The 11,540-nt window shown below is 39.5% G+C and overlaps 1 protein-coding gene across 1 annotated transcript; it reads left to right on the top strand.

The window, feature by feature from the left end:
- Positions 1–363: 363 nt before the first annotated feature.
- Positions 364–11,040, top strand: C8H3orf85 (chromosome 8 C3orf85 homolog). The gene is made up of 5 exons (XM_075034806.1): positions 364–441; positions 1,079–1,133; positions 8,429–8,577; positions 8,778–8,863; positions 10,721–11,040. Exons 1-5 carry the CDS (start codon positions 364–366, stop codon positions 10,797–10,799), a joined length of 447 nt encoding a protein of 148 aa, XP_074890907.1. The 3' UTR covers positions 10,800–11,040.
- Positions 11,041–11,540: the final 500 nt, after the last annotated feature.

Here is an 11,540-nt window from a genome sequence, read left to right as displayed (position 1 = left end):
GTAAAGCGACCTACTGCAAAGTTAAGGATTCCACTGCTAGACCTGCTGTTCAATAGTCTCCCCTCCTGCCCACCAATGTGTAATGACAAAAACTATAAGGCACTGTAATTAAATAACTAAATACTCTTTTACTTCCCAACAAACCTGTCCTCCATCCACTGTCTAGACTGAATGGTTCTCACTGTGAGTGTAAGATTGAAGTACTACTGCCCATCAGCATGGAGTCTGGTCCCTGACCTGTAACATCAGCAAGGTTTAATTCCCTGACGTAAAGACCTTTGAGTACACACACCTCAACGTGTGACAAAGCTCAGCTTTTCTGTGGTCCGTTGTCATCAGTGTAGGGGAGCTTATGAAGATAAAATGGTCTGCAGCAAGACAGCTGTTACTGGCAGTGAGTTGCACATAGAAACGCAACACCTAACCGGAGAGGTGGGAAAGGTAGGACAGCATGAACTCGTAGTGTCCCACTCTACAGAGTCTTGACACCGGCAGAAGGCAACGAGAGACCCAGCGACCTCTGCCTGGTTCAGGGCAGGAACGCAACTCCCTCTCTCCTTCCCTGCCCTAGTACTTTCTTGGTCAGTTTTATCATAGGTTTATTTTCCTCAGCCCAAGCATTACACAGCTAAAATATACCGCCTACTCAGACACTACTCAGAGCAGGTAGATTCAAACACCATTTCCCGCCATTCATATTCACATCAGACTATAAACCCATGCCCATTACCACAATAAGAAGAAAACAATCATGCAGAAGACTGACTCACAGACACTTGCCTGTTCAGCAGCACAGAACAAGCCCAATGTGCTATTTCGCGTTATAAAGCTTATGGACAAGTTAATGCTTTCACATAGTAATGAGCCATTATGGCTCATTAGAGGCTCAGCTTGCAAAGTCCAAAGTGTACAAACAGGGGCATATAGGACAAATCTGAACTAAGCAAGCACTGTACCCTGCCCTCTGCCTGCACCAACGATTTACAGGTATCTGGTAAATGATTTATAAACCTAAAGAAAGCAAAGTATAAAACTGTATGACTGCCTCTGCTTTACAAAGGCAACACTTTCTGGATAATTTGCCACGTCTCTGAAAATGTTTCAAATTTTGGTGTCTGCTCTGCTGTTTACAGGTAAGTGCCTGGCACCCTGTCTCATGTCATTCCCTTCTGGCTTATTAAATAGTCAGCTGGCAAAAAACGCCATCTTGCCACCGGAACAACTCTGATAGAATAGAATTAACTGGAAATCACTTCAGCAGGGACATATGGGAGAGTGGGTGAGCACAAGACTGCATAGCAAATTCTGTGAAATACAGTCTTGATTCTGTTTCTCATGACTACTTTTGAATCTCTTACTGCTCAGCCCCTCAGGTATGAGGAACGAGGATGCATTCCTGAGCAAAAGGAATTATTACAGGATGATTTCCTGAACTGTTAAAATTGTAGAAAGACTTAATGCTCTTTTTCTGGAATCTTCCCTAAACATTATTCTGATCTCAACATCTATTGTTTGTAAGAAACAATTTCACATGCATTTATAAGGACCCCAAATGATCTATTTCACAAGTGGTTTCTGGGATGTCTGATTTGAATTGCTTAAGAAGACTGATTTTTTTAAAGGCCTCAGGCTGTCTGATTATCGAACCTTCACAGCACCCGGCAACCAGAGCACCTAAAATCAAGACTCGCCCTGTAAAACTTGAACCAGAGTGAAAATGGATAGGGCAGGGCTGCAGCACCAGCAAGGCTGAAAGAATGCTCTTCCCAAAGCAGCACAGGCTGGTATGGTCAATGAGCAGTGATGCACGTGCTGTGAGAATAATTTAATCCTCATTAAATTAGAACAAACCAGGCAGGCAGTAAGTGACTGTTGACTTCTCAGGTGATTGCCTGCATCATGGAAAGATGCTCCATCCACGTGCGCATTAAAAGCATTTCTTAGATCTGAGTGCTCCAGCACACGTACAGTAAATACATGATGTGAAGAGCTAAGGCAAAATGAGGTAGACAGAATTTGCCAATGCTTTATCATGGATTAATAAAAAGGTGTTTTGTGAATTGGGACCACAGTCAGGTATAGTCTCTCTTATGCACCAAATTCTCTTCCTTGTACTATGACCCTAATTTTTGGCTGCAGCGAGGCTCTGCAGGGAGGGAAGGAGATGGAAAGGGCCTTTCTTCTGCAAGTTAAAGCTCATCTAGAAAAATTCCTTTCCCCTTATTTGTACTTCCTGATCTGCTGTGCACCCGAGCTTGGACTATTCCTGGGTACTTGTCTGTCTTCCTGAACGTCACCTCCTTTCCATTGAAGGCCATCCTGACACAAGCAGCGTCACCTGAAGCCAAGCTGGGAGCACAGCAGCCTGCTGCCCCTCCTTTTGGAAGACTTACCTTTTCTTTCATCTCCCTTATGTGAGTCTTTCCTAACACCCTTATTTACCCCCTTTCCCAGGTTTCTTTCTTCAAAAGGCAGGAAGAACTATCCATTACTGATTTTTAATGAGCTCTTAAAAGTTTCATTGATCACATACAGTTCAGTTTTTCATTAATTGTGAATGCTTTCAACACTGGTCAAGGTGGTGGTGAATTAAAACAGAGGCTGAAAGACTCACTAATGAGAACTGGACTCTTCATCACACCCTCGGCTCAGCTGCTATAAATCACTCCCCATAATAAACCATCTTCACACCTCTGGGAATAGGCTTTCTGGGCTGTTCACTGGCCCTTTTCGTTAGCCTCTGCAGAGTGCAGCAGCAAGGGATGGGGTACAAAAGTGTGGGGTCCTGGCACTGGGATCATTACTGAAGTCTCTTAGATCTCTGATGAGGGTGTCTTGCCCATTCGCTCAAGGTTAAACTGATGGCCACATATGGATTTATGAAGGAAATTTCACCAGGACCCACTAAGGAGGACCAATGGACCAATGGATTTTTTAACACTTTGCTGCAGGGCAAGAAGTTCCTTTCCTAGGATTATCTAGGATTTTTGCCAAATTGCCTTGCTATTTACCCATACCTGACAACTTTCCTGACCCCTGGCATCACACCAGCAATATGTTCAGTACCTAATTCTGCACTAAGTGTCTGTAACTTGTCTGCCTTTGCTGATGAGGGAAAGAGGCTGATGCTGTAGTTCTAACGATTGCTAATGACTGGGCTTTCATCTCTTGAGCCAGAGAGCTCTTGTGTCCTGTGCTGTAAAATTAAGAATTGTCAAATAATAGAGACTACTGTACTTCAAGCTTTGAAAATAAACAGATGAGACCAAAATTTCAAAGACTGGGTGATATGAACAGTGTTGAAGCACTTAACAATCAATGACTTTAGATTTTGCTGTGGACAGGTATTAGCAAATCTAACCAATTTAATTTTAAGGCCTGTTATCATCCAAACACTTTGGGATACATAGCCAATGTCCATACACACATTTCTTTTTCACCATTTGAAAAAGCAATATGCAGGTGTTTGACTTTAATGTAATTGTACTTTTCAACTGAGAAAAGTTGACATGTGGCCCAGAGATGGCCTGCAGAATCCAAAAGCCTATCCCTGCCGCAATCCACTAACGTACACAAAGTACTGACAGATAACCACATCTTGATATCCATGGAGTGCCATATAACCTAGAGAAATACTTTAGTGAAGAGAAAACCAGCTGCTTCCACACTTTTCTTTCAGTGCTTGCACTGTTGCACTGAGGTATTTGAATCCTCGGACCAAGTCCTGGGGCCTGGCTTTGTGAATCTTTTCTGGATTTAGAAAGTTAGATAGCTGAAGCATGGGGGGGGCGAGGGTGGGGTGGGGCATTCTGGTTCATTTCTAACTTTAAGAAACAAGCCTGAGCTGCAGCATTTGATTTACTTTTTCAAAGTTCCCAACACGTCAGCACCAGCCACCTCAGCAAGGTTAAAGTGTCCAAGGTTGAAGTTTAGCTCTGTCCAAGTCTAGCCTCTGTCCAAGCTCTGTCCTAAAGTGCTGATAAGACCAGCAGCCTTACCCCTGCGAGCTGACATTTTGACCAGACAATCACCAAAACCGATAACAAGAAGAGTTATTAGACTAAAAGGAAAGGAGCCAGAGCAATTGTCAACTTTCGACATTTAAATTCCATTGATATAAATAACTTCAGCAATGGTTTTTTCAGGTTGTCAGAAATTTGCAATAGTCTTCAGAAACTAGGAAGAGAAACAAATAGCTCCAGTTTATATGAAAATGTGCACAGAGAGCGACTGAAGTATTGCTAAGTAATTGTCAATTTTTTTGTAAATATCACAGCAAGTCAGACATAAACCACTTCTCCCTGTGGTAGATGCACACCAGGGATAAATTTTGGTCCTAAGCCTTGAGATTGCTCCTCACCACTTATCCTGCTGGATCTAGATAAAAAAAGCTCCCTGTGGTGCAGGGGGAAAGCATATACTATACTAAAGCAACTTTAAAGGTTTGTCTTCTTATCGTTTAACTCTGCCATTAGATATGCAAATGGTGGCTTGCCTGCTCTCCCCAAAGACTGCTAAGCACACAATGGCTCGTACTGCTTAGCTTTTAAAAAATAAAAAGCATATCAATTCAATGGGTGCCTAAGTAGGCAAAGGTGTCAAATTTAATCCCATAGTCATCTTTTCGACCGTGTAATGAAGCGGATCATTGCACATTCAGCCAATAGAAAAAGATGTCTTCCTGGGAAGATTTTGCAGTTGCACCCAGCTAAATACCTTGCTTTCTAGAAATCTGTCCTCAAACAATAGAGTTAAGCTTCCATCTGAGTCTAGTACGAAGAGATTTTAATGCACAATAATTTAAGATCTATGCAGGTTGATTTTATATTTTAAGTGCAGTTTGCTTGCGATACTGTAATACTTTTTTATTATCACCTTGACATTCCAAGCTATTTGATATGCTTTTTTCATATTTTTTTTTTTAATAGTCAATGCTAGATTAAGTACACATTTGCTATCTTGGCAAAGATGACAAGGTTCTACCATCATCTTCCCTCTCTCAAGTTTAGTCTTATACCAGTTTACACTAATCCAAAATGAGATGCTCAGAAGGCACCATAACAGTAATGATTACTAATAGTTTTCCCTCTGGACAGTCTGTTTAGGTGTGCAGGATAGACAAAACTACCTGCTGAAGGCAATAATTACGTGAGCTAAGCATCTGCTTGCTAAAACCAGCCAATTTTTTCTATAATTTGCTCTTCATATGAGAACACTGAGTGAATCTTCAAGAGATGATGAAAGGAAACACTCTAACTGGTAAGAGCTGATACAGCCCCTGCAATAGTTCAATCCCCAAACACATTCCTCCTATTTCCCCTTTGGGCCATTAATCCCTAAATGTGCTTTTCAGGTAACATATTTATCTAAGAAAAAAGAGGGAAAACGGTAGTGAAGAAAAATATTAACATACAATATATCTGACTGCTCTTCACAGTGAGTTTAACTTTGTTTCACTAACTAGAATTTGAAACTCTTCATCTTTTTTTCAGCTCAACTTTATGCGCTGTAAGCCATTTCATTAACATTACCCACCTGTTCCTAGCTCTCTCTAGTCTCACACCCAGGTGTTCCGAAACTCCACTTTCCTGTTTTCTGTGCTAGTCTTCTGCAAGATGGAGAGCTGCAGTACTTCAGCAATAGCTTGTGTTTATAAATCACCTACCCAAGCAACAAACTCTTCCACAGTCTTTTACTATGCCATTTAAAAAGTTGGGGAAAATTACACCCAGTCTGAGAAACTTAAGTTGAGGCAAGATGTAGGTTACTTGCTGAAGACTATACACTCTACTCAGAGGGGCTACTCAGGGGGAGACATCTGCTTTGATACCCCCAGGTCTACGTTAGAACTTTAAGACCTTACTTTCTCTGAGCTCTGCCAGAGCACAAGCAAACATGCAACTTTCTGGTTTCACTTAGAAATGGTCTCACTAGAGTTCTTCTGGAGGTGGATGAAGTTTGCCCCGTTCAGAGATGTATAACGATCCTTACAGTAAGATGAAGAGAGAATGAACTAACCCTGAAGGATTAGCTTGAATATAAAGGCACTTACCTGATTTATTTCTGGTACTTATGCATCTTTGGAGTGCCCAGCAGCTAGGGACAAGCCCTGCAGAGATGGCTCCCAGGTGCTAAAGGTGAGACGTGGAAGGATTTGAGAGAGAAGCTAGAAAAGAACAAGAACTGGGTGTCACCAGTGACAAAAGAAGCCAAGAGCAGAGCTGCCACCCCTTGGAGCAGGCAAGTGCACTTTGATTAAAGTGAGTAACACCTGGTTAGGGGTGGCATTTGTCATTGGATACAGGTGCAGCCAGAGCAAACTGTATATTAAAAATTTAAAGTTCATACCCTTAAATTGCAGCACTCTGCGCCACAGTAGCCAAGACAACACCTCACCATCCCACCAGCGGAACGACAAGCTCATTTTCTGAAGATGCTGGCTGTGAGGAAAAGAAACACAAAAAGAAGAGCTGCTCAATGATCTTTTTTTTCTAGCTCACTGTGAAGCTGGAAGGCCAGAGCACATATTGGTGATAAAATTTAATGTTTAATGGCCCTTACTAATAATATATACATTTAAACAAAAGTGAAGCCTGTTACTGAGCTGATTTCTGATCCCAGTTCAGTTATCTCAGTCCAGAAATATAATCATGAGCTTGAAAAAATATTTAATACACCCCCACCCCTCGATTCACTAAAGGAAGTTAACAGCTCATAGATTTTCTACTGTATAATAGTAAATTGCCAGAGAAATAATGAAATTTGGCATGAGCTTAGTTTTATCCTGTGCAGCTCTGGAACAGAAGTGTAGCAGCTTAATAGACAAATGCAAAAAATATATTTTTTTCTTCCCCAAACCAAAATCTTACTTGTTTTCTGAAGTACAGAAATAGCTATTCTTCAGTTCCTTAAGGAAAAAAGCAGTTCACACAACAAGAGTCTTCACACCAAATGGCTGAACTTAGTTTTTCCATGGAGGAGTTAACATTTTAAAGATGGTATTCCTTGAAAACTCCCTACCCCAAAATTTCTGCCTCCAGTTTCTGATTATAGTAACTTGGAATCTGAAGAAACTGAAGTAGGAAGGAACTACTGGGACTGTCATTAGTTGCTAAGTAAATTTTCTAAAGTACTATTTTGTGTCTTTGTTAAGAGTGAAGATGACAACAACCTTCACATTTTTTTTTGTTTCTTACTGTATAATCAAGCATTTTCTCACCTTCTTTTCAAGCATTTTTTGGCTTTGAAAAAAAACCAAAGTAAAAAGGAGCAGTGAATACTCTAGCTCACATATCTGCTACCTATATGCATTCAGCATACGCGTTCTTCTATTTAAAAAACTAAAGAGTGACTGTATTGCAGCTGATCAGCAAAGTTAGTAATAATAGCAAGTGAACTGGATTCAGCTGAGCATTGCGCATGAAAGCAAACATTTGACATTCTCGGTTAGCTTTTCCCCCTAGAAATTCAGGAATAAGGGCATTAGAGAGCTGTCAGCGAGGCAAGAGCTTGCCCTCCTGAGCTCCCATTGTAAGACACAACAAATGAGGGTTCAGGTTCTTGGCCCATCTGTACCAAGTATGTGCAGGTCACTCTCAGGTGTCCATTTAAACCCACTCCACTAAATTGGAGCACAGGTGTTTACAGACACTGACCTCGGCTTGGCTGACGTATCTGAGTTTCAACTTAATCAGCAGTTCATTTAAAATTGTACTATTTGGACCGACATGCTATTTCAGACCAGTTTAGCCTCAAATGAATTTATGTCTCAAACATGGGAGACTAAATAGGCAAGACTTTTTTCCTGTACCAGGACCTTTCATATGAAGTTAGTGAGGAATTCAGCCCTTTTTCTTGGACAGAATGGTTATTTCAAGAAGATCTGCAAGAAGTACTTCTGCAACTGGGGTGACCTCAAAAGCTGTCTAAACCAATGCAATAACAAGAATAGAAGTGCAGTATCTTTTGCTCATAGAGTAATTTCCATGCATGCAATTTCCATGCCACTACTAATGAGAATAAATACTACATCTAAACCAGGAGTTTTAGAAAGCATAGTTAAATTCATAGGTACATTTAGTTTTTTTTAAAAAAAACTTTAGGCTTCTCAGCACACCTGAGACTAGTGCAATTCCAGTCTAAGTTTTTTTCCATCACAAAATCTTGTATTGAAAATAAATTAGTGCCTTAATTTGATTGTAACTTTATTTACTTTGGATTCAACAGCAAAATAATGATTTATAGCAGCTGTTTTATTAACTTCAGGCTTAAAAAAAAAAAAAAAAAGTCTTTCTGAAGATATAAGGTATGACCGTCTTTGATTTCTGTTAAATAAACTACATGTCCAAAGACACGGTCGTTGGGTATAAATATGTTCTTTGAAGTGCACATTCTAAAATATTTTTCTGATATTACAAATATTTCTCAGCTTCCATTTCAGGTGTCCTTGGAGCACCTTTTCTGACAGAAGAATCAGCAAATCAATTTATACGACTTAAACGACAGATACCATATTCTCAGAACTACTGGGACACAAGCAGCAGCCAGTATGCATGGGGATACTTTGGGGCAGAACAGGTATTTTCTTCCAGCATCTTGCAGCTTCTATTGAAAAAAAGAAAGCACAGGTCTGGGATTAACACGTAATAGCAACCCTTTGGGGCAAGGGAAGAAATCTTTCCAATTTATCAGCAGAGGCAAGGTCACTCAGTTGTCACACACTGCATTTATTCAGTATCAAAGCTCAGAATATTCTTTTCTGTTTTGATCTACTTCAGGTTAGTGAGTCATGGACAGCTTTGAGAGACACAGCACAATACTACATGGACTTGGGTTCTTTTGCCTTTGATCCTTCGATTGCGTGGCACGATGGGGTTTCTCAACAGAGCATTTCATAGACTCAAAACACACATGTGTGCCTAAGTAAGTAAAATTGACCAATATAAGACTGCTGGCAGTAGGTCCTAGTGGCATAACTTGACACATTAACAAACCTGATTATAAGAGATGTCTTGAATAATTAAAGAAGATTTGTTTTTACTGTCCAAGTTTTATAGTTATTTAAATGTGGTCATTTTATTGTGGCAAGTTCTTTTTTAAGTATGCTTTGGAAGAATTCATTAAAAGCTTAAAGAATATATATCTTTTTAAAAGTTCACAGAAGCTAAACTGCAGCAATATATCCTACAGAGTTGATTTAAAAAGCAGACAAAGCAATTCCCAAGGAGAAAAATAAAAGATAAAAAACCCCATCTATTTCATTAACAAAACTGTAGTCAGTGTAGAATAAAATTTCAGTAGAACAAAACAGAAAATACGACATAGCAGTTGGTAGAACCAGTGTTTATAAATCAGCACACAAGTACATGAAATGAAGTGCCTCAAACGGTCATAGAGAAATTGTTTAGGACTGTGCTAAAACGTACACCTTTTTGGGACATAATTTTGTCAAATTTAGGGGACAATTCCTAAATGATTCAGTTTGACAAGCACAATGTAGAATACACACATTATTCCTGCAAAACACTTTTCATACAAAGATACTGCAGTCCTTTGAAATGGACAGGAGTGGGTAGAACTCAACTCATACAACTTCAAGTTTCAGCGCTTAAAATAGTTACTAAGACATAGCAATCTGATCAGTCTGGCTGTAACCACCAATAGGAAAATGGGTAGACTCCTCCTCATAATATACTTTGAATTGAACATGCTTTGAATTTTATTGACTTGAAAGTAGCTTTCTTTTTGAAAGTGATCACAAAGTTTCATTTTGAAATGTGGCTTTTAAAAAACACCTTTTTTTTTTTTTTAATAAGATAAGAATTTGATTTGGAGAGTCTCAGACTGAGCTTTCTAGGACTGTTCCACCTGAAAGGTGATACCAGTTTCACTCACTCTGAGCAGAAGCAAAATAGAAGAGAATAGTTAAAAGTCACAATTTCCCTGCCCTCCTGCCAAGCCTTCAGCTGGTGCCCTTGGGCTACTGGAAGGAAGCACCAGGATATTCTCTCGCAATTTCTGATACTGATATGGGCAGCAGCTTTCTTGGCTAGCAGCAGTCACTTCTACCTTATGACAAATCTGAAGTTACCTGAAGACACTTTACTCAGTTTTCTGGAAAAAGAAACCACCCTGTGTTTTCCATCAGAAAAATTATTCAGATAGAAAATGCCTAACTATGTCTAATTATTAGTTGTCCAATACATGTGTCTGAAGGCTGTGATCCTGACAGCTGCCAGGCATACTGCGAGATGAGTTATGCCTCCAGAATGATAATCCTTATGATTGTCATATGACAGGATTAAAGCCAGTTTACAGAAACACATTTATAGGCACTCCCAGTGAAGCATGTTTATGATTTCAGAGGGAGGCTGGTTAACTCCCAGACTGAAATAAACTTCCCAATGCTAATATGACAGAAATTAACATCCAGAGCTTTTATGAAGGCATATAATAGGAAATACTTCAAGCTGGAAGTTACAAAAAACATTATGGATCAAGTAAAACAATGATTTTCAACCTTATTCATGATTAGTGATATTTCCAAGATGGCCAAGAAAAGCAAGCCTATACAGCATATACAGGAATCTGGTTCGGGAGCTGTACTTCCAGAAGAAAACATTTGCAAAAGCTTGCAGTTCTGAAGACTGAAGCTGCTGACAGGATCTTTAAATTAATTTTGCAAAATTTTTCTAAAAGCAATTTATTCCATCTTTTCTAGCAACAACATCAGATCTTACATGGATATGCTACAGCAGTCTGGGATTCACCTCCAGCAACAGACAAGGATAAGCTATTAAATCCTACACATCTCATATCTGGCCATATTAGGATATGGCATGTTATGTATTTGCCATTATGTATTTGATAAGACCACTTTATCTCATCCCACTGTCTAAAAATTAAAACACTAATTCTCTCAATACCACATATTGTATATTCATAAGTAGAAGTGAGATGTAAGTAAATCATGGTAAATAGAATAAGAAGTTGAAGACAAGGCAACCATTAACTTTTAGCAGATTAGTTACCCCCCCCCCCCCGTGTTCTCAGGTAAAACTCTTTTTGACTAAACAATTGTTTTTAAATGTGCATTCCTGCTTCTATGACTGAAAACAACATTTTTATTTCTCAGTGTCTTACTTTAGCTACATTTTTGAGAGGCAATTAAGAAATGGAAATCAGTCACTTTGGGTGGGTAAGAGAAGTTTGCTCCAGGTTTGGATAGTATGAAGAGTGTACTTCTGTACTTCAAGTGCATTTCCATTTTTTCAAGTACTGGGGTCAAATTAGTTTGTATCAGAGTATACATCCATATCATGTGCATGCTTTGCTTTCCACATTTAAACTTCTGTACTTGGTCTTGAATGCCAAAACCAACCGAAGCTACAGCTACCACTATGAACTCCTTTTTCTTGCTCCATGGAAGTTAGAGCTGGTGGAAACACTTATTCATGGCTCCTTTTCCTAATAAAAGCGGTGATGACAAAATATTCTTTATGCCAAGTTCTTGAGTCTGGATGTTTCCCCATTCCTATCCA

Source organism: Buteo buteo, chromosome 8 (assembly GCF_964188355.1).
Source record: "Buteo buteo chromosome 8, bButBut1.hap1.1, whole genome shotgun sequence".
NCBI classification, from domain to species: Eukaryota; Metazoa; Chordata; class Aves; order Accipitriformes; family Accipitridae; genus Buteo; species Buteo buteo.
The sequence above is the reverse complement of the archived record's forward strand: the minus strand, read 5'-3'. Positions and strand labels throughout refer to the sequence as shown.